The following is a 24,214-nucleotide window of genomic DNA, read 5'->3' as shown; positions in this document are numbered from 1 at the left end:
TGACTCAGCTGCAGTTTGTTAGGTAATTTTAGATTTCAAAGGACCAGGCCATTCATATGCAAAAGCCTCTGTGCACAGCTTGAGTGGGGCGGGGTCTCAGGGTGGAGCAAACAGCAGTGGCTTCCCATCAGCCCTGCCCTAAGAGGCCCCTGGGTCTCAGTGTCCCTCGGTAATCACTGCAAGAACTTCTGAGAGAAAGCCGCCCTCGAGTTCTGCCCGCTTCCAGACAGTCCAGTTTCTACCTGAATGAGTCTGGGTCCCCAGAGTTTCGACCAGAACTGGAGTTCAGAGCAGTTGGGAGCTTGTGTCTCCCTCCCAATTGAAAAAGACAGCCGCGTACTCAGTTGCCAGCCCTTTCCGCGCACGCACCTCCATACCTCTGCACTTTACTTCCGCAGCTCCTCTGAGTCTCAGTGTGCTTTTCTCTTTCCTTCTAGTTGTAGAATTTCCACTCAGCCAGCCTTCCTGTGGTTCTGGATGATGTCCGTTTTGTCTTTTAGTTGTAGTTTTGAAGTGGTTGTGTGAGGCAGCAAGTTCAGGTGTTTACCTATGCCGCCATCTTGGTTTCTCAGCATTATTTTTATAAACAGAAAAATATTAATAAGTTAAGTAACTGAAATTGAAAACTTAATGACTACTTTGTATGACTATCCTTTTAATAGGTTGTTTGAGCAAATTTAAGGATTGTATTTATTGGAGCTTTCAACTATTTTAAGAATGATCAAAGTTTATAATGCTTTCCAAAATTAGGTGTACTCCTATTCAATTTTTTGTCAAAATTTTAGGTTGATTATATGATACTACTGAAGTGAGATACTTAGCCCAAACAGAAATGAATGATTTCTTGTGATTCATGATAGACATGCCAGAAAGTATCCTAATAGATTTGTAAATTAACATGTCAGAATGAAAACTAAGACCTGTAGGCCATCTGTCAAAGAAAATAAGATTCATGAGTTCATTAGCCATTGGAAGTGTCAATCTGCTTAGAGAAAAATTTAATCCCATTACATCTCATTGGCCATCAAAGTGGATGGGTGGAGGTAGAACAGGAGTTGAGGCTACATTATATAAAATGATTGTTTAGTTCAAAATATAAATTGCCACAGAAAAGCAACTCAAGGAGCATGTGTTAAGGACAAGAAGTTACAAGTAAATGTATGAAGAGATCAACTTTTTAAAAAATATCTTTTGGTCTGAAAAATATATATCTATACAGTGACAAAATGAAATGCTAAATGTTTTAAAATAGTTAATTCTGAAAGTTTTTTGTGTAAAGGAAATTACATAAGGGTAAGCTACTCAAGTTATTTTGAACGCAAATTAACCTAAAGGTTAAACTTTACTTAATGGTAGTTTGGATCATTGTATAGTGTTATTGGAAGTTACGTCAGTCCTACTAATGGTAGTTTGGATCATTGTGTTGCCAGTAGAAATAAGAAAAGCTTTTTTAGAGATCCACCCATGGGCGGTTGAGATGGTATTGTAAGATTTATTGGGGTTGAAATGGAAAGCACCCCCAGGTTCCTGGGGTGTCATCTCCATCCAACCCACTGTGGAATATGACTAGCCTTGTCTCCCTCAGAACAAAGGCCAGTGTCCAAAAATTTTGCCATGCTGCAGCTTACTCCAGTTTAGCCTCTGACCCTATCCAGCTAGCTTAGTCTGTTCCTGGATGCACTTGGGCTGGTGCTGTGGCAGGCCGATGCTTGGAGTTCCACAACTTCTGGCTGCTGGGGCCGCATGACTGCTATGGAGAGAGAACACGCGAGAGAAACCATGGGGTAAGAGTGTGTGTGTGTGTGTGTGTGTGTGTGTGTGTGTGTGTGTGAGAGAGAGAGAGAGAGAGATTGTCTTTGATAGATGTTAGACTGAAAGTGAAGGGACTTCTCTCCCTGTGCCATCTTGGCTTCTACTGCACATGTGCCCAATAGAGGAATTTCTCCTGCTATTTTATCTCTTCCTCAGTAATCTAAGGACTAAAAGATCCTTCCTGCCTGTTAGGTCCTGAGGATAGAGGAAGCAGTGGTCCCCTGGAGAGTGTATGAAGCTGTAGCTCCCTAATGAAGCAGGTTTATTGTCTGATTCAGCTCTCTAGTTTATTTGACTTGATGTCTGATTCCCTTTGCTTTCTTCCTTTATTAATATCTAGCTACCTACACTAACAGTTGTAGAGTACTATTAGAAGTTAAGTCAATGCTACCATTTCTTTTATCTTTCTAAAAGATGTTGGCATTTATTTTTCAGTAGAGGCCCGGTGCACTAATTTGTGCACCAGTGGGGTCTCTCGGCCTGACCTGCAGGATCAGGCCGAAACCAGCTCTCTGACATCCCCCAAATGGTCCTGGATTGTGAGAGGGTGAAGGCCAGGCTGAGGGTCCCCACCAGTGCACGATCAGGGACATGGGAGGTTGGCCAGCCAGAGAGGGACTGAAGGAGGGCTCTAGGGCATGACCAGCAGTCGGACATCCCCTAAGGGGTCCCGAATTGGGAAGGGTGCAGGCCAGGCTGAGGGACCCCTATACCCCTGTGCACAAATTTCGTGCACCGGGTCTCTAGTCTATATATATAAAAGCCCAGCTACTGAAATGGCAGAGTGACCTGTGGCTATGTACGGCAGCCAACCAGCCTGATCTGGGGCCAAATCGGCCCACCCCCCACCCCCGGCTGGCCTGGCCAGCAAACTGCCCACGGCCCCTCCCCTCAGCTGGCCCTGCCGGATGGGCCCCCATTGGGTGGGTCGGCTGGACACCAAACATGCACAAATTCATGCACTGGGCCTCCAGTTAGGATATATCTTGAGACACTTGAGGGCAGGATGGACCCTGTGCCTCAGAGAGAGCAAGCATCATGGGTAGGCAAGAGTGTCCCAGGTGCTGCCTGTGACCCAGTGACTCTCTTCCCTTCTCTTACCCTCTTGTCTCCCATCTCCTATCATTTTAGTTGGAGCTGAAGTTTTTGTGTTGTTGTTATTTTTAATATGTTTTTATTGATTTCAGAGAGGCTGGGAGAGGGAGAGAGAGAAACATCAATGATGGGAGAGAATCATTAATAGGCTATCTCCTGCATGCCCCCTACTGGGGATCGAGCCCACAACCTGGGCATGTGCCCTGACTGGGAATCGAACTATGACTTCCTGGTTCATGGGTCGATGTTCAACCACTGTGCCACACCAGCTGGGCCGGAGCTGAAGTTTTTAAAGCTGTCCTGTTAAGTTTTCTTACTACTGAATGTTGCCAATGCTTCTTCCTATTAAGCTTGCCTTAAAATCTATACATTTCCTAATAACATAAGAGTTTGTCACTTGTTGCATGCTTGTGTAAGAGCATTTTTCTTCTTTTGTGTATAAGTAAAATTTAATACCTAGCACCCATCTGTTTTAAATTTAGATTTTAATTTCAAAGTGAACGTAGATTGCTTTCTTGTGAAGGATGGTGGCAGAACAAAAGTTAAAATTGATAGGTGAAGAGAAAAAAAGATTTTTTTTAAAAAAAGGTGATTTATTTAAAAGAACACTGAGGGCAGAATTCATGTTTTATCTTTAAAGTGTCTGTGGACAGGGTCATGGTAAAAATAATTTATGCAAAATTCAATGAACTAAGTATAGGACAAATGACCTAGTTCAAGGTATCCTATCTAATAAAAGAGAAACATGCAAATTGACCGTATCTATGCCATGTCCACAGCCAATCAGAGTGAATATGCAAATTAACCCAAACAAATATGGCGATTAATTTGCATATGCAGGCGCTGAGCGGCCTGGGTCCTGGAAACATCCTCTGGACCCAGGCTGCTCCTAGTCTGTAGGCCCGCGCTTAGGTCCTGAGCGGCAGGGGTCCCAGAACGCCCCCTGGCCACTCGGAGCCTATGGGTGCAGGTGCCAAGCGTCCTGGCAGGCGGGAACATCCCCGCGTTGCTATAGCGATGCGGGGATGTTCCCGCCCCGCCCCCAGCTGCTTGCAAAGGCTCGCGTACAAAGCGGCAGTTTGGGTCCATGCCCCCAGCCAGGCGCCCACGACGGGGGGCTGGCTGCTGGCCTCTGGGGTGTGCCAAGACCCTGGTGGCCACCACTGCGTGCTGCCCAGGGTCCCTGCATGCCCCCAGCCTGGGGCCCATGGTGGGGCTGGCTGCTGGCCTCGGGGGCGTTTGGAGATGGGGATGTTGCCGCCCCGCCCCCAGCAGCTTTCTGAGCTCCGGCACCAAGTGGCGGTTCGTGTCCACGCCCCCAGCCCAGCGCCCTCCACAGGGGGATGGCTGCTGGCCTCTGGGGTGTGCGGAGACCCCAGCGGCCACCACCGGGTGGCAGGGACACACCCCTAGCCCAGTGTACATAACCCAGGGACTGCATGAGCTGTAGAGGAAACATCTTTTTAAAAATATATATATATATATTATTGATTTTTTTTTACAGAGAAGAGGGGAGAGGGATAGACAGTCGGAAATATCAATGAGAGAGAAACATCGATTAGCTGCCTCCTGCACACTCCCCACTGGGAATGTGCCTCCAACCAAGGAACATGCCCTTAACAGGAATCAAACCAGGGACCCTTCAGTCTGCAGGCCCACGGTCTATCCACTGAGCCAAACCAGTTTGAGAGTAAATACCTTTTCTGACAGCTCATTGGCTAAGCTCCCTATAGGCCGCCACTTGCAGTGTTCTTGGTAATTTGGGTTATAAGAATCCAAGAAGGTGATCTAGGGTTTTTCTACCACACTCCTGGAGGAAAAAAATGAAGGTCCCTTGAGGGATCCCAGATTGGAGAGGCTGCAGGCTGGGCTGAGGGACAAACCCCCCCCCCTCTACCCTCCCCCCCCCCATGCACGAATTTCGTGCACCGGGCCTCTAGTTTAATATATTACCTCAATGAAGTAATTTGTTGGTTATAATGTTAGCTTTTTCAAAAGATACACTTAATCTTGAATAATCCTAAAACACTTTTTTGCTGGTGACATGTCTTATTTTAAAAATTTCCTCCCTCTCCTATATTATTCTGATTACTCAGTAAATCATCTGAGGATTTTCTTTTCATACTGGATTTGTAACCTAATGAAGTCTAAAACTTTACCTTGTAATGGATATTCTGTACAGAATTATAAGTAAATAAAACTTTAAATAGAATTCCATGTTTAATTCTTTATACTAAGAAGGAAAGATAAAAAAACCCAGGATTTAAAACACAAGCTAGCAAAAAGAATTTTACTGAGTTATAATCAGCATATTTTCCATCTTGTTCCACTACTATTACAATCCCAGGTTTATTGTCCCATTATTTCTAAAGCTGAATACTTTTTCTGTGTAGGGAATTTTATAATCAAATATGCCTTTTCTGTTACTTGATTTTCTCTTCCTGAAGACTAAATATAAACATGACTTTTCACCTGGACCAGAGAGTGGACTGTCGCCATTTGTATACACAGAGCAGGGGAGACACCCAGTGGTTGAAATACTTCTTATCTCTCTCTTTTTTTTTTCTCCTAACCCTGCCAAAAACATGATTGAGATTGAACTGTTTATTGACTATTTTTCCTATTAGTATCTGGATTGCTTTTCTAAAGTTATTTGTCATATAGTGGAAATATCCCCTCCTCTGCCTTTTGGCTGGAGTTTGCCACAAATGAGAATTGGAGTAGGTTCGGTATTCACAATTGGAATGGAAGTGATTGCAATTTAGACTGTTCATCCACAGGTTTAATAGAGACAGGTCTGTCCATATCCACTGTCACTAGACTCCCATGTTATTTACATAGGATATAAAAGCCCTAATATTGAAGACTAACTTTAGATGTAACCAAGTAAATGTAATTCATTAAACTCAAAGCTAGCCTTCTGGTTTATTATAAAAATTTTCTGAAATTTCTGAAAATTTAAGACAGTCAAACTATTCCAGGTAATTCAGGGAAGGAGTGGGAGGGATTTATCATGAGGATGCAGGAAGTCTGAACTGAAAGCTGCTAGTAGGAAGGAGCTAGAGGCCGCTTAATGACTGGCACTATTTTTAATATGAAATCTGCACATTTACTTTGTTTTTGTCCTTACCCACCAGCTCCCTTTGATCATTCAAAATTTCAGTGTACTCAGAATTTTTATTTTATCATGGTCTGGGTTGACTCCTTTGGCCTATCCCAATATTAGCCCTTTTTAGCTTCAATTTCTGTCACCTAATCCTTTCCGTGTTTTGTGGTTTGATTTCCCAAGAGAATATGATTAGCCTAATTTATTTTTGAGAACCAAGTTATGCTGTTTTTTGGCCAATGGCTAGTCTTTGGACTGGTGGCCATTTAGTCAGGTGGTATAGTTTAAGTTAACTGTGAAGTGGAGTCACATGGTACCACAGGGTTTCCTCGTTGACCAGAGGTGAAGACAGTTAACTTCAGAAGGGGGCTCTGGTCAGGACAGGTATTTTGAAGCTTTGTCCAAATGGAAATTTAAGGTAATGATACATTCCAGAGCTGTGGCTCTGGCACTTAGCTGCAATCAGAATCACCTGAAGGGTTTATTAAAGCACAGATTGCTGGGCCCTGCACCCAGAGTTTTTGATTCAGTAGATCTGGGGTGAGGCTCAGGAATTTTCATTTTTAACAAGTTCCCTAGTAATGCTGCTGATACCGGCCCCTGGATCTCACTTTGAGACCTGTTGTCAGGGTATATTTTACTATTGTTGATTAACTAAACCTGTTTCTAAGTGTCTTACAAAAGAAATCCACTTTGAGGTTAAAAAGTATATCTAACAATGCTGAAATCATTGTTTTAATTTACTATTTTTGAACAAAACTTTTATCTTATGGGTAGTCTTTGGGCTTAGGCCTTGACCACTATGCTTTTTAATAGATTAACTAGTTTAATCTGTCTTCCTATAGTTAGAACTGTCCAAAAGTATAAAATTTTTAAATTTCAGTGATCTCCTTTTCCCTCACTTTTACAAAAGTGAATGCTATGACTTCAGTTAAAAAACAAGTTCTAGAAATATATTGATAGAAATATTTGAAAGCAACCCAATATTATAACTGGCTTGTTTTACTGAAGCAAACTCCTTTCTTCTCTTCACAGGGTTACATGAGTTCTTTTTCCTCCTAGTCCTAGTGTACTTTGTGATTGCTTGCATTTATGCTCAATCATTGTGGCAGGCTATTAATAAAGGAGGACCCATGCACATGATTTTAAAGGTTCTGACAACTGCATTGCTGTTACAAGCTGGTTCAGCTTTAGCTAATTACATTCATTTCTCCAGGTAACTTACAACCACTAAAACTGTGTTCATCATTACGTCTAATTAATCCTAATTAGTCCACCAAAATTATGCTTGATTTGATTATAAACAATTTTTTTCACACTTGTAATTTATACTGATACTCTCCTCTTCAATTCCTCAGTTACTCCAAAGATGGAATAGGGTTACCTTTTATGGGAAGTTTGGCAGAATGTGAGTATCTTTCTGAGCCTTTTATTTATTTATTTTTTTAATGTAAACTTGCTATCTACTTCTTGTTTTTCTTTTTTGTAAATTATTTCTGTCCTAATACAATTTTTTCTCTTCAAGGTTAGTTTTAATTTAACGTGACTGAACACAGGGCTACCGCTTTAGTTCCCATAAACCCTATTTAGTTTCTTCTTAATAATAGACAATGTGTGTAGCTGTTCATTGGTTTTAGAGCATATTCATATGTGTTCTTACATTTTGTCCTCAATAAAACCTTAGTAAGGTGTAGGTTTGCAGATAAAGAATCAGGGCTCAGTGGCATGAAGCATATTTCCAAATGTCAGTCAGCTGTTGAGTGGCAGAGCCAAGACTCAGACACAAGTTTTCTGACCGGAACTGAAGCTTTTTTCCTATTTTTAACCTTTTTTTATTTTTTTCCCTCTTTTCTGACCCAGAGCCATAGAGTATAACTGAGCTGACCTTGTAGCTTTGCCATGGATGGGCTTCTATGTGTTTTGCCTCTTTAGGCCTCAATTTCCTCATCTAAAATGCATAAGCTAAATTATTTAAGCTCTGTCCAGCTTTAAAATATTCTATGTTTCTATTAAACATTCAGAGTCATCTAAGAAAAAAGAGTGTGAGAAACTTTGGAGGTAAAAAGGGCTCTAGATGATGTTAAAAAAGGAGAAGCAACTCTTGTTCATGTCTAAGAGGGGAGCAGTACACATTCTCTTCACAAGGAAAATGAAAGGTTCTAGAAGTTTTTTAGAACCTTAAAATAGCAAGTGTCTACACTATGTATCTTCACTGTGGGTTAAGAAGCAAAAGTCTTTTTTTAAACAATACTTTTATTGATTTCAGAGGGGGAGGAAGAGGGAGAGAGAAATAGAATCATCAATGAGAGAGAATCATTGATCAGCTGCCTCCTGCAGGCCCTACACTGGGGATCAAGTCCACAACCCAGGCATGTGCCCTGACTGGGAATTGAACCTTGACCTCCTGGTTCATAAATTGACGCTTAGCCCTAGCCAGTTTGGCTCAGTGGATAGAGCATCAGTCTTCGGACTGAAGGGTCCCGAGTTCAATTACTGTCAAGGGCACATGCCCAGGTTGAGGGCTTGATCCCCAGTTGGGAGTGTGCAGGAGGCAGCCAATCAATTATTCTCTCTCATCATTGATGTTTCAATCTCTCTCCCTCTCCCTTCCTCTCTGAAATCAATGAAAATATATTTAAAAATAAATAAATCAATCAACACTTAACTGCTGAGTCATGTTGGCTGGGCAAAGCAAAAGTCTTTTATTTTTATTTTTAATAAAACTGCAGTAAATCAATATTATTCATTTTGGTAGTTTTGACAACAGGTTTGGTTAGTTACATGGTTAAAATTTTAAGATTTTTAATCAAATCCCACAGAATAGAATTTTTGTGTAATCTGTGTATTTTACCTGCAATTAATTATTTTTTAACAACAAATAAACATTGTTCTACCTATCCTCAAAGTTATAGTATTATATCAATACTAGAAGCCCAGAGCACAAAATCACGCCCACCCATGCCAGTCTTTGGTCATTACGGCATTAGGGCCACTAGGTTTTTGTTTTTTTTTAATATATTTTATTGATTTTTTACAGAGAGGAAGGGAGAGGGATAGAGAGCCAGAAACATTGATGAGAGAGAAACATCGATCAGCTGCCTCCTGCACACTCCCCACTGGGGATGTGCCCGCAACCAAGGTATATGCCCTTGACCGGAACCGAACCTGGGACCCTTGAGTCCGCAGGCTGACGCTCCATCCACTGAGCCAAACCAGTTAGGGCGGGCCACTGGGTTTTTATAATATGGATGGCCAGTGCACGTTATGGGAGCCCCTGCGTTGAGCATCTACCCCCTGGTGGTCAGTGCACGTCATAGCTACCTGTCGGAGGGACAGACACTTAGCCTTTTATATGTATAGACTAGAGGCCTGATGCACAAAATTCATGCAAGAGTAGGCCTTCCCTCCCCTGGCTGCCGGCACCAGCTCCCCTCTGGCACCCGGGACCAGGGGTTCCCTCCGGCCACCGGGACCCGGGCTTCCCTCGCAGCCCCGGCTTCATCCAGAAGGATATTTGGCTAATTAGCATATTATGCTTTCATTATTATAAATGTGTATAACTTAGTATGTAAAGAAATGAACCAGAAAAGTCAGGTGTTTTTCCCCCCAGGTATTTGTTTTTGCAGATTAGCAACTTATGTAGGAATATTTCTTTGGCTATGACTTTTTTAAGTAACTGAATATGTACTTGTGAAATGCTTAATAAAAATAATTAGCATTACAGTCATTTAAAATTTATGAAAGAAAACTGCTTGATCTGAAAGGCTATGATATTTTATCTCATTCAAATGTAGTGACATTTATTATCAGAATTCATTATTACAAATATATAAGCATAAATGTAGAGTATCCAGTTTTAATTTGGATGGCAGAGCAGGAGGAAAATATGTCAAAATATATCTGAAAAAATATACTAATAGGTTTTTGGCTTGTAACTTTTAAATATAAGTATTAGACTATAACTAGTTTTATCTGTTTCTCCAAGAGTTTCTTTATATAAAAGAAGTTAAAAGTTGTAGACCTCAAAGTTATGGATGGCAATTTGAAAAAAGTTTTGTTTTGTTAAATTGTGATCACATGTTCATTCTAAAATCCAGAGTAAAGTACACTATGAAAAGTGACAATCTCTTTAAAATCAGTAAATACTCTCTTCTAAAATTAATAGCCTTGAAGTATTTATAGGTTATCTTTTTCTTGTGGCGTTGAACAGGGTGCATGCAGGTGCTTTTGTTGCATCCTCTTTAAAGTAGCAGGCTTTCCCTGCAGTGTAGATGATGGCCACCTGGTGGCACATCACACTAATGCGTGGAGTATTTTATTTGTCTCGGGACTCTGACACTGAAGCCAACATAATTGGATGTTACTGCAGCTATGTGTTTTATTATCATGCTATTTCTTATGAATAGTTTTAGAAAATATTCTTCAAATTGTAGTTCAGCCATCAAAAAAAAAAAATTAGCAACTGAGAAATGAAGGCACCAGTATTCTTTACATGGCAGAAATTATATTTAAAATGTGTTCCTTTTAATAAGCAGTGAGATATAAACAGGATTATGTACTTAAAGAAGCTAAGAAAAATGGGAAACAGAGATTTAAAGTTTTATCTCTTTTTTTTAAATATATTTTTATTGATTTCAGAGAGGAAGGGAGAGGAAAAGAGAGCCAGAAACATCAATGATGAGAGAGAATCATTGATTGGCTGCCTCCTGCACACCCCCAACTGGGGATTAAGCCCGCAACCCAGGCATGTGCCCTTGACCAGAATTGAACCTGGGACCCTTCAGTCCGAAGGCCAACACTCCATCCACTGAGCCAAACCGGCTAGGGCTAAAGCTTATCTTAATAAAATGGGTTATTGGCATGCATGTCCATGTACTAAAACAGGAGTATTGCACTTGTTTTAACTATTCTCATAAATGTTTACAAACTTAATGGCAAAATTTTACTTTTTTAAGAATTGTTACACATGAATACATCTTATTATTGAATTTTATCTGTTCTCTTTGAAAATGCCCATCTTTTTGTAGTTTAAAAAGTAATTATATTCTCAACTCAAAAGGGACCACATTCTTTGTCTTAAGAAAACTTGGTTGTCTTTGGTTTTCATTTCCCATTAGTTTTTGACATCACTTCCCAAATTCACATGTTATTCCTACTTCTGAGTCTATGCATGGGCTGGACAATAGTCAGAATGAAGAAGTCTCAAAGCAGACCTTTGCAATGGGATTCTACTCCTGCATCCACTGGCATTGCTGTGTTCATTGTCATAACACAGGTGAGTATTGGCATTCAGTGTTTCTGCTTTTCAATATTCAGAAATGCAAATTTAGACATATATCATATCAAAATTGAAACTTGGGATCCATAAGTAATTTGCGTCCTTTTAAAGTGTGAATTTAAAGAGTGATAGATCAAATAACCTGTTAGTCTTCTTAGTACTGAATTTAATTGTAATTTACCTGAATTTGTGCTTCCTATTGCTTATTCAAGTACAATATGTTTAATACTAGGTTAGATTCTTATTTCCTACTTAATAGTTTTCTTTTCATATTTTCTAGCACATAGTAAGTACTCAACATTGAAGGAGTGAATCAGTGAATTTGAGATTCATTCACTGGCAAGGATCTTTAGGTTCAGTTTTTCTACTTTATATGTGAAATAATTCAAGCGAATATCTGAGATCAATGAAAAAGCAAAATGTAGTATAAAAAAAGAATGGGATCTTGTTTTTAAAAACAATTACAACAACAAATTCGGGGTTTTAGAAAGGTCCTCTGTGCCTTTTTCCTCTCTATAGAGATCCAGGGGTCCTCAAACTTTTTTTAAAAATATATATATATATTTTTAATATATTTTATTGATTTTTTACAGAGAGGAAGGAAGAGGGATAGAGAGCTATTTGAAACATCGATGAGAGAGAAACATTTATATACGGTATATTTAAGATATACAACTTGATGTTTTGGTATATATATATATTGTGAGATGATTATAAACATATTCATTACCTCACATAGATAGCAGGAAATGGTAATTCTATAATAGCACTTTTTGTTGTAAAAGTAAAGTTTAGAAGTGGAGGATGGGAGGATAAGGGGTGAGTGGGTTGTAATATATGGTGACAGATGATTTGACTTTGGGTGGTTGGCATACAGATCTTATAACAGAAATCCACACCTGAAACCTGTTGGATCCTATTAACCAATGTCACCCCAATAAATGTAATAATAATAAAATGTAATAATAATAAAAAAAGAAATGTGAGTAAGAAATCAGATGGGTACAATTGGGTGGAGTGGAGGAGTAACATTTTTAGTAATATAGAGCAAATATTTAGTCCAAGAAGGAAATTCATGTGTGCCAGATAACAAAGGAGATCACCTATCAAGAACGGTAGCAAGATTTGAGAATGAGAAAAAGAAGAGGTTGCTGGTTAATAAAGACTAAGAATTAGAATTAATACTTGAGTTTTGATATGAATTCTTTGGAAGCCATGGAAGATACACTGAGATCTGGGTTGGCAAGTGAAGGAAGCACAGGCTTACTGGTTATTATAGTAATTTATTTAAGTGATTGATGTTTGGTAAAGATGGAAGGAATATGAACACAGATTTCTACTGAATAGCAATAAACAGAACAACTTGATAAGGAACTTACTGAGCTTTTTACTTTTACAGTAACAATATGGGAGAAAAAGAAGTAAGGATAAGTAACTGTGCTCTTGGTGCTTATAATGAATATTAAAAATATATTCTCCTTTAACCACCAAGGTTACCATAGAAAATGAGTAAAATCTGAATCAGCAATTCTAACTTGTTTATTTCTGGATTACAAAAAATACTGAGATATTTGAAAGTTATCCTGAGAATGCAGGACTATCTTGAAAGCAGGACAGTTTGATTTTGAATACGGTGTTGAAGAAAAAGGTGAATTTGGAAAAAAGTTTATATTTATTCTCTTAATCATTTCAACTTATTTTTATCCTTACAGATATCTTACTTGAGTCATGATAGAAATAGCATTTTTTATCTTTAGTATGTGGTCTCATTTGGTAATCCATTTTCTCTAGCTTAGGGTATCAGCAAGGAAAAGACTGCCTGTGCTTTATTAACTGACAACTTTATAGTCTGATAAATCTTAGAACCTCTTAGGAATGTAGGTGTGTTTAAATGGATGTTTAAAATAGTTGAAAAGTACTTTATTGTAAGCAGATATGATTTTTTTCTCAAAATGTATTTTTTTCCCCCAGAGTATTTTGCTACTTTGGGAACAGTTTGGAGAGACCAGTCCTCACAGCTATTATTCACACCACAACTTAGCAGGGATCCTGCTAATCATTTTAAGAATTTGCCTGGCATTGTCATTAGGCTGTGGACTCTACCAGATCATCACAGTGGAGAGGAGTACCCTGAAAAGAGAGTTCTACATCACTTTCGCCAAAGTATGGGGTTTGGTTAGAAAATGGCTTCTAATTATCAGCTTTGTTCTGCTTTCTTTTTCTTTTTCTTTTTTAAAATATATTTTATTGATTTTTTACAGAGAGGAAGGGAGAGGGAGAGTTAGAAACACTGATGAGAGAGAAACATCGATCAGCTGCATCCTGCACACCTTCTACTGGGGATGTGCCCACAACCCAGGTACATGCCCTTGATCGGAATCGAACCTGGGACCTTTCAGTCTGCAGGCCGACGCTCTATCCACTGAGCCAAACTGGTTAGGACTGTTCTGCTTTCTTTAGGAAATATATAGGCAACTACATGCCAACACTCCTTAAACTTTTATTATGTGCCAGGCACAACTGTAAGCCCTTTATGTGTTTCAACTCATTTAATCTTCACAACCTATGACATGTGGATGATACTATCCTTATTTTATAGAACCCGTAGAACAGTGGTTTCCATGTACTTTTTGGCAGGTCATTTTTGTCTGGTTCATGATTTCTTGACCAATAGGGAGTTGGCATTTTTCTATAGTATCAGAATTTTAAAAAAAAATTTTTTAATTAGAATACAGTTTACATTTCTCAAAAAACAGTTACTAATTGACTATTACTAGATACTGTTACTCAGAATTGTGCAGTGATTTAAAACAAAGTGTGAGGAGCTATCCATTGGCATAAGCAGATGGAACAGGAAGCTGAGTCCATATTATGTTTTAGCCATTTCACTGCCTCCACATGAGATGTTCACTTTATTCCCCCCACTGCCCTTCATATGATAGTGAGATCTAAAAGCAAATTTAATTTTTTTCTATGCCCATCTAATAAAGGGGAAGACCAGGAGAGAGGTTGGGCAGTGACTCTGCAAGCCTTCCTCTGTAGAAGGTTATGTTTTCCTGTCAGATTGAAAGAATCCATATTCCTTCATCTTGGCAACTTTAATAGCACTCTGATGAGTTGTTCCCCAGCCACCCTGCTCCTCTGAGGAGTCAGAGGCCGCGGGGGAAGAAGGGCCAGACTCCTTTATTCCTGGTGCACAGTTTAAAGCGGCTGCAGCCCAGAAACACCTTCAGGCTCTGAGCACCAAACAGGCAAGGAAAGGCCATTTCACTTCCAAATTTTTACAGGAAAAGCAGTGCTTATTGTTTGAAAAGTGGTTATGTATTTAAGACGTTTAAAAACTAAATTTCTTCTTTGTTTTATGTTTAAAACAATATCAAACTCTTTCATTGAACCTAAACATTTATTTTTATATATTATAATTTAACCTTTTGAATGGGTTCAAACATTCAAAAGTATTTAAAGAGTAGCAAAACATGTTTCTTAGCTGTCTTCCATCCACTGAATTATCACCTCATATAATCACTGCTGTTTTAATTTATCCTCCCAGAGAATTTTTAATATATAATTGTATGTTTTTCCCTCCATTTTACATAAATGGTAGCATAGTAATCACGTTGTTCTACATCTGTTTTTCCTTATTTTCTATATACTAAGCATCTCAAAAACTATTATTTATTAACTTATTATTTTATTTCAAATTTAATTTTGGAAAAGAGAATATGTTGCCAAGGTTTTGGGAAAAATAGAAAAGAGATCTTTGAAAAGTATAATGTTAAAAAGCTTCCCAGTCTTACTTGCCCAGTTCCACTCTCTTTTGTACTAACACCCTCAAACAGGTAACTACCATCAGTCGCTTTTTTGTGTATTCTTTCACAATTTCTTTGTGTCTGTGTGTGTGTGTGTGTGTGTGTGTGTGTGTGTATATATATATATATATATATACACAAATGTGACTGTACAGCCTGGCCGGTGTGGCTCAGTTGTTGAACATCGACCTATAAACCTGGAGGTCACAGTTTGATTTCTGGTCAAGGTACATGCCTGGGTTGAAGGCTCGATCCCTCAGTGTGGGATGTGCAGGAGGCAGCCGATCAATGATTCTCTCTCATCATTGATGTTTCTATCTCTCTCTCCTTCTCCCTTACTCTGAAATCAATAGAAATATATTTTTAAAAATGTGAATATACTTATTGTTTTACAGAAATATTATACATTTGTACATTGGTTTTTCTCAATTACTAATTTGTTACTTAATGTATTCATAGTGTATCTAAATGTCAAATGTAGATTTTAAGATTTTAAATACTCTAGAAAATTTGATTAGAAACAAAGTAGCAACAGCAAATTTATTTCTACCTTTTTATTGCAAATTCTCTAAAGTCTGGTTGATATCAATCAAGACCTCTTAAATATGCCTACTGTGTTTTATCTGGTACATTCTGAAAATAAATACATAGCTGCACTTGCTTGACTTACTTTTCATTTGTTTCAGGGCTGTGTCTTGTGGTTTTTATGCCACCCAGTTCTTGCATGCATATCTTTCATGTTTAATGACTACCAAAGAGATAAGGTAAGTAGTATATATGAGCAAAATAGTTTTTGGTAATTTTTATTGGGCCTGTTTATGCTTTCAGAGGCTTCTTGAGCTCTTCAAAATAAAACTTTGAAACAAAATACTGAACTGGTGAGGGTATAATTTAGAAGATTAAAATATAAAAGACAAATTTTTAAATTTAGTTTATAAACAAAATGATGGAAAATAGCTTTGTTATGCATATTATAACCTATTTCATAGTGCCGTGCGTAAATTAGAGGATTCATAACACATCTTTGTTAAGAAAAATGACAAACTTTTTTGCCGTGTAATAGTAAAAATCAAGGTAGATTTATAAAAATCAGTCTAGTTGCTTTAACAGACTGTGGACTGGAGTGCCACGTTCAGGTATGCCACATTTTGATTGTGTTGATACCTACCTTGTTAGGTGAACAGCTCCATCATTTCAAAGTGGAGTTCTGCCAGAGCCCTTCACAAGCAGTGCAGTATATGCTTGAACTCACAAATGTGTCTTGAGCCTAAGGTATTTACAAAGAGTAAGTAGATAGGAAGGGAGTCTACAAAAATAGAGAAGCAACTTGAGGATTTTTGAAAGGACTCTGGGGCATGTTTTATTCCCATTACTAGATTAGCCAGGAGCCTGGTTTTTCTCATTACTCTCCGTAGTGCATGCACCATAAGGAGAGAATGGCATAGCATATTATTCTTTTCTGTCTTATTTTAGTGTCTATAAAATGTTTAAGGAATTTAACCTTTGAACAGTTACAGGTCTGAACATTAGTCATATTTTCCTATTGAAAATGAATTTGATAAAATGTACCCATGGAGAGATGAAGGATAGTGTGTGTACATATTACAGGGTGGGGCAAAATAGGTTTATAGTTGTGAGTACACAAAGCATAGGTTTTATTATATTATTTATTAATGATTGTGTTATTTTCCATATGAACAACTGTAAACCTACTTTTGCAATATCCTATATGTATATATAAAGTACATACAGGTTTGTGATAAATTGAATTCTCTGTTTTTGCATGCAGTAAAAGCATTCTCTTTCTGTTCTTTTCAGGTTATTACAATAGGTGTTATCCTTTGCCAGTCTGTTTCCATGGTTATTCTCTACAGACTCTTTCTGTCCCACAGTCTGTACTGGGAAGTTTCTTCACTCTCCTCAGTAACACTACCACTGACCATATCCTCTGGACACAAAAGTCGGCCTCACTTCTGATACTTGATTTTCTTAAAGGAAAAGTGAATTGATTAAACAGAGTGCAATAAGGATCCAAATACACTGACTTTTTTTTCATACTTTTGGTATGAAAATTTGAACATAGAAAGCAGAGCATGTTATTTATACAACTGCATTTAAGCAGTACCAAAACTGAAAAAGGAAATAAATGAAATGTTTTAAAAAATGCTTAAACTTTGAAGAGTATTGTTATAAGGTGATTTATGTGATTTCCATGTGGAAATAAAGATGGAAAAGAATTATATGATATTTTGGTAAGAGATTCACCACTTTATAATGCCTCATTTTATGTCAATAGTTAACTCAGGTTTAATAGTCTTATAAAAAGTAATCAGTTAAATGATTACTTGCTTATACATATCTGAACTAAGTCCACTTATGAAATCAGTGTAGTATACTGATTAAAAACTTCTTTTTTATGCTTTAAAGGAAATGCATTTCATGTTGGAGTTTAAAGGAATTGAAAGTAAAATTCAGAAAATAAATATAAAGTATATTCATAGTTAAATGAATAAGCTTTTGTTTATTTGTGGGTGGGGGTTTTCTCCATTTCCTTCTATCATTTTGCTCTAATTACAGTTTTAGTTTGATTAGCAAAGAGTTTTGGACAGTTTATGAAAATAAAATTAGATACATTACATGTGTTTTAACGATAAAGGTTTTTAAAACCTGAGCTTTTAGATAAAGGGACAAGTAGTTTTACATGTTAAAAAAGAAAGAAGGAAAAAATACTGTGTGATATCCTACTAATTTTAATCCTGATATAATTCATTTCTCTTACATTGAATCCCCAATTATAATTAAGCCATATACACAGATTAAATTAACAGAAGCATTTCATATAAATGTTGGTTTCAGTCATCAACTACCTATGAATTCCTGCCCAAGGATACTTAATCAGGATTAAATTTTCTATGAATAATTGAAAAACAAAATACTCACTGGATTTGTTATAATCCATATTGGCAATGGAATCTAAGTAGTTGCCATCTTGAATCCTTAGTAATAAAGCAATATTTTTGTGTGTGTCTATGATGCCTCTGTATTGAATATGATAGCTAAAAAGTACTCTATCAAGTGCCTGTTTAAAGAATTGTTAAATGGTTGTTAAAACCTGCTATATAAAATGAGTATGCCCATTAATGGTCACTGATTGGAAATTATTCCATTTCTGTCAAGCTGTTCAGGTCTGTTCATTTTTACCTCTGGCTTATTTTTAAAGATTATTTTAATCTACTTTCAAAGGTATTACATGTTTAAGCAAGAACTGGTACACTTGCCATGGCCAGGTGGCTCAGTTGGTTGGAGTGTAGTCCAATATTGCCAAAAAGGTTTTGGTTTTGATCTCCAGTTGATGTTTCTCTCCCCCTGCACCGCCCCCCCCACCACCACTTCCTCTCTCTCTAAAACATAAACAAACAAACATATCCTCCAGTGAGGATAAAAAACAAATGGTGCACTGATCTGGTAATTAAACTTTTTAGTTAAATAGTTAAAATAATGTAGCGCAACTTAAAAATATCCGTGGCTTGCTCTAGCTGGTTTGGCTCAGTGGATAGAGCATCGGACTACGGACTGAAGGGTCCCGGGTTCAATTCCAGTCAAGGGTATGTACCTCGGTTGTAGGCTTAATCCCTGGCCCTGGTCAGGGTGCATGCAGGAGGCAATCAATTAATGTGTCTCTCTTACATCAATGTTTCTATCTCTTCTACTCCCTTCCACTCTCTAAAAAATCAATGGAAAAATATCCTCACGTGAGGATTAACAACAAAAAAAGAAATCCATGGCTTTATTTTTTTTTTTCCCTTACACCTAGTTTCATTGGAAATGAATAGTATTGTTTCTTTTTAAAGGCAAAAATATATGCGTTTGTGACTGGCAAAGTGGCAAAGTTCAGCCTGCTCATGAAGTCATCTCTAATAGTTCTTTCTAAATTATTTAATAATGAGATCTACAGGTTGAGACTGGAAGGTCTGGGGGATATTTTAGGTTTACATGATCTGCTGAGTGGTCATGACCATTTATTTTACCACATCTCACTAATAACACCATTATTGTCTGTTGTGTTCAACTGAAGTGCAAGTTAATTAAGCTGGGAAAAAATAGTGAAGCCTTTCATAAAGTTTGTGAACTTGCAATAATGGCAAGGGAATAATCTTATTTTACCTTACACAAAGAACATAGACACTGTAATCAGTATATATATATACAAATATATTACTACGCTTGCGTTTATGAAACTTCAAGGGTATTTTTCACTTTATTTTTTAATTTATGGTTGAATTTGCTGATAATTTATTTTGTTATTCAAGAACTATTGTTAAATGAAGTAAAGTAATTGTTAATTAATGTATAAAAGTTGTTAATAAAGTTTAGTAATCAGAGCCCAAATTTATTATTTCATAAGTCATGACATAGCATTCCCCTTTTCCTGAATGTTTACATGGAGTTATGTCACTACAGATTACAGAAAGATGAGTGTATACTGCAAACTATTTAAAGATCAAAACTTTTCTATTTTCTTTCTCTGTTAATAATGATTTTTTAAGATTTATTTTTATTTTATTTTTTAAAGACGAATGGTCTGTCCAGAGCCCTTTCTTTAAAAAAAAAAGAAAAAAAGGTTTTGTTTTTTTTCCTTTAGAAAGGTATAAAAGATGTTTATTTGTATTGATATGTATAATAATGTTAATTCCTACTTAATTAAGTGGGCACCTCAGCACACTTCAATATTTGAACCTTGGCTTTCAGCAAGAAAGCATTGCTAACAACTGGGAGAGATAATCCAGGCAGAAGAGCTTGCTTTAGGGAAGTTTTTCATGACCTCAAGTAAAGTAAGCCAAGTCTGATGAAAATAGAAGATATGCAAGTCTAAAGCGAACTTGAACATAATGAGAGTAGGATTTACACATTAGCATGAACATTGCGCCCTTCAATATGTTTCCCTTAGAAGGCTGTGCATATTCTCTGGAAATTCTTAGAAAACCCGAAATTATTATTATTTTTTAAAATCTTTATTGTTGAAAGTATTACATAGGTCTTCCCTTTCCCCCCATTAACCTCTTCAAGCCCTCTCCATCCCTCCACCCAAGGCCCTCACCACCCCATTGACTGTGTCCACAGGTTATGCATATATGCATACAAGTTCATTGGTTGATCTCTTCCCACCCACCCTCCCCTACCTTCCCTCTGAGGTTCAACAGTCTGTTCATGCTTCTAAGTCTCTGGAAAACCCAAAATGATTTGTGAAACATTCTCTGGATAACTTAGTGTTAACAGATCTTTGAGATTTTTTTTGTTTGTTTGGGGAAATTGCGATAGTCAATTTGAGACCAAATCTGGAGAGGTAATAATATTTTTGTTTCAACCCGAGTTCATGAATTGAGACTAAATGAATGAGACTGGTTTTTCTGTGAGTTAAGAAAACTAGTGTAGAGCTTTGGCCGGAACTCTTGCAGTAGTTCCCGAAGTAATTTTGCTGCTTCCACACTTGGACATCCTCCCGTGCACAACTGGAAGGGCTTCATGTACCTTGTGCTCTAGAAAGTCATCGAAGTAGACTACCAGGAGGCTTGGTGTCATGGAAAAAGTGGTCCTGCTCACCAAAGCCCATTCTCCGCAAAGCAAAGCTGGATGATAGAATTCTTGGTGCTAACCTTATGCCTTTTTTTAAAACTTTTAAATTAGTTTACAGTAGAGTTAAAAAAAAAATGTAAATCAGGTCAAACTACTATTTTCCTGTTAAAAACTTTGCTTCCCATTGCACTTACAAAAAAGTGATCCATGCTCATTACCATATTTTACACAGCCCCACATGATCTGGTCCCTTCCTCTACCTCTGATGTATTGTACCACACTCCCTCTCACCAGGCCCCAGCCTCATTATTAAAAGTAACCTCATTTATATCACTGCCTCAGAACCTTTGCACTTACCCTTTTTTCCTGCCTGAAATATTCTCTTCCAAATATTGGCATGGTTGCATGGCTAAATCGTTCTCATTCTTTAGGTTCTCAGCTCAAATATCTTTAGAGACCTCTGACCTTCGGCAGTGGATTTATTTGTTGCAAATTTAGATAAGCTGGAGATATGTTCCTTAGAATCCTCCCTGCATAATTCCAGGATAGTGTCGGTCACAAGAGATGTTTGCTGCAAGATTTAGAAGGTGAAAGTGAAGTAGCTAGATCCAGATTTTTTTTTTTTTTTAATAATTGAAAGGTCCAAGCAATGTGCTCACCCACGTTGTTGCTTATCTGCTGGTTCATCTTGGCTTATAGGCCAACAGCCAGGCCCACAGGACCACAGCTGCTGCTGGATTGCCTCCTTCAGCTATTCTGACTCCTGGGCCAGGTATATGTTTTACTAAGTGACTAAGGGTGCCAGGTTTGCAGAACAGCTCATTGTTGGAGGCTTGGAAACAGTGAGAGATTGGCATGAGTTCCACTCAGTCCCCATGGATTCTGCTCACCTGGCAGGCTCCAGTGTGCCCTTGCTTCCCTCCCCCCTTCACACCCATCATTCCCACCTGTCAGACACAAAAGGATCAGCCTCCTATAATCCCCATAATAAATCTCTTAACTTTATATGTTAAAGATGGTGTGTATGTAATATCCTAGTGGTTCTCCATTTCCATCAGACCCTCACTAATATGTCATCCTATCTAATGCCCCCCATCCTAATTGCTCTTGCATTATCCCCTTTTCTCTTGATAGTACTTACTGCTTTATCTCTCCCCAATTAGAATGTGAATTCTAAGGGACTTTGACCATTGTCTGTATCCCTAGCACCTAGAACATTCCCTGGTGTACACTAGATGCTCAAAAATGTTTTTGAATGAATGAAAAAGAGCCCCAGATATGAATTTAGCAATATAGCATCTACACTAATAAAAGAGTAAGATACAAATTGACTGTACCTTCACGACGCCCACCAGCCAATCAAGAGTTAGTATGCAAATGAACCCAACAAAGATGGTGGGTTAATTTGCATATGCAGGTGGCCAGGGGTGGGGCCGTTCCGCACCGCCTCAGCTGCTCCGGGTCTCTGGACAGCGTAGGAAGGCGGAAAGGCGACTCCGGGCTGGAGCAAAAAGGCAGCTCCAGCCGGAGCAAAGGCGGTGCTGGCAGCCAGGGGAGGGAAGGCCCATTCTTGCACGAATCTTCGTGCATCAGGCCTCTAGTTATTAAATAATAGAACCTCACATTGTGACTTCAATAATACTTTGCCTGTTCTTTATTCAATTGTATGGAACTGAGAATATGTAAAAATCTTGAGTAGTCAAGTAGTTGTTATAAGTCTAATCTCTAAAACTCATTAATTATGAGAAGATTCCTCAAGCTATCAAAGAGGCAGTTTCCCTCTATTTTACATAGTACTATATTAAGACCATGTGTCTGTTTTCTTGGCCCATCAAAACTAAAAGTGCCAATCTAAAAGAAGTTTGAGTCAGAGAAAGAATAGCTGACAACAGTAAAAAAAAAAAAAAAAAGCTGGGAGAAGTCAGACAAAAATGACACTGGCACATTTACAAAATGGAATACTCTGCAGCTGTAAAAAATGAAAGAGATCTTACCCTTTGCAGCAGCATGGATGGACAAATATCACATGATCTCACATATGTGGAATCTGATTTAAAAAATAAACTAATGAACAAAAATGGTCCAGAGGCATGGAAGCATTGAACAGAATGATAGATCTCAGAGGGGAGGGGGTGAAGGGGACAGGAAGAGATCAACCAAAGAATATGTATGCATAACCCATGGACACAGACAATAGTGTGGGGAAGGCTTGGGGTGGGGTTGGGACTTAGTGTAGAGGAGAACGGTGGGGGAGTAAATGGGGGACACCTATCATACTGTCAATAATAATAGATAGATAGATAGATAAAAATGACACTCAAATCACAGCAGCCTGGGGTCATTTAGTGTGAATAAAAACAGTCTATGGGCCTTAATAGACACTTGGAATTGCATTGTTCAATACTAGGGGCCCAGTGCATGAATTTGTGCACCTTGAAAGGAACTGTGGGCCATGAGGCTGTGGTGGGCACAGGGGCGGGTCTCTGCCCATCCTCCACGCACCCACCTGGCCCCTCCTGCCACGGCCCCCAGTCTCCTGTCTGCCAGCAGCCCCCTCCTGCTGCTGCCACTCCCACACACTGACAGCACCAGCACCCACTGATGGTGTGGAGAAATTGCGGCCAGCACCAGCAGCAGATGCGAGCAGGGCCGGTGCCATCAGTGGATGTGAGTGGCAGCTGCTGCCCCAATTGCCCCTCAGGAGCAGGGGCAGGTGGAGAAACCCTCAGGGGCAATCGGGGCCTGCAGCGGCCACTCGCACCTGGTGATGGTGCCGAGTTATTGGGACCGGGGCCAGGCACTGGGAGCAGATGTGAGTGGTGGCTCCGACACCAGCTGTGGGTGTGAGCAGGGCCAGCGCCAGCAGTGGGTTGTGAGAGGTGGCTGCCAGCCCCAATTGCCCCTCAGGAGCAGGGTGAGGTGGAGAAGCCCTGAGGGGCGATCAGGGCCAGCAGCCGCCGCTCACACCTGCTGCCAGCACTGAGCAATCGGGCCAGTGTCAGGCGCCAGCAGTGGGTGTGAGCGGGGCGGGCACTGGCAGCAGGTGCAAGCGCTTGACAGGACTGTGGCACATGGGAACAAAGAATTTTCAGTAACCACCAGAGGCTTGCCCCAATGACAGCGACAGGCACCCCGCCTTGGTCTAGCACCCCCGCTCACCTGCTCCACCATCCCGCCACAGCCGATGCCCGCCATGTTCTGTGCACGCCCTCTGGTGGTCAGTGCACATCATAGCTACCGGTTCGGTTGTTCTGCTGTTCGGTCTATTTGCATATTAGGGATTTATATATATATAGATAATTCATGACAATGACCTTAGTAATCAAAAGATTAAATTATATATTATGTTTAGTATCTTCAGAGAAATGTGCAAATGCATTGTAATATTTCAGTCTCATTAAACAGGTAATATATGCATATTATACAAAAATCAGAAGGTTGGAAACGATAAAAAAGTAAGTCAATCTCCCAGTGATTTCTCTTCTCTGGATTCAGCCTCTATTACCAGGTTCATGTTTATTTTTCTAGAGTTGGCCTCTT

General features: G+C 38.9%; 1 protein-coding gene across 1 annotated transcript in view; it reads left to right on the top strand.

The window, feature by feature from the left end:
* The window catches only part of GPR180 (G protein-coupled receptor 180), a 32,387-nt gene extending 12,891 nt beyond the window's left edge, over positions 1 to 19,496 (top strand). The window contains exons 4-9 of the mRNA XM_079779465.1: positions 7,049 to 7,229; positions 7,372 to 7,421; positions 11,131 to 11,288; positions 13,263 to 13,454; positions 15,787 to 15,864; positions 16,919 to 19,496. Of these exons, the coding sequence (XP_079635591.1) occupies positions 7,049 to 7,229; positions 7,372 to 7,421; positions 11,131 to 11,288; positions 13,263 to 13,454; positions 15,787 to 15,864; positions 16,919 to 17,077 (818 nt within the window). The 3' untranslated portion in view covers positions 17,078 to 19,496. The remainder of the gene's footprint in view (positions 1 to 7,048; positions 7,230 to 7,371; positions 7,422 to 11,130; positions 11,289 to 13,262; positions 13,455 to 15,786; positions 15,865 to 16,918) is intronic.
* Positions 19,497 to 24,214: the final 4,718 nt, after the last annotated feature.

The sequence above is a fragment of the Cnephaeus nilssonii genome, assembly GCF_951640355.1.
Source record: "Cnephaeus nilssonii genome assembly, chromosome: 8".
NCBI classification, from domain to species: Eukaryota; Metazoa; Chordata; class Mammalia; order Chiroptera; family Vespertilionidae; genus Cnephaeus; species Cnephaeus nilssonii.
This window is presented reverse-complemented; position numbering and strand designations above follow the sequence as displayed.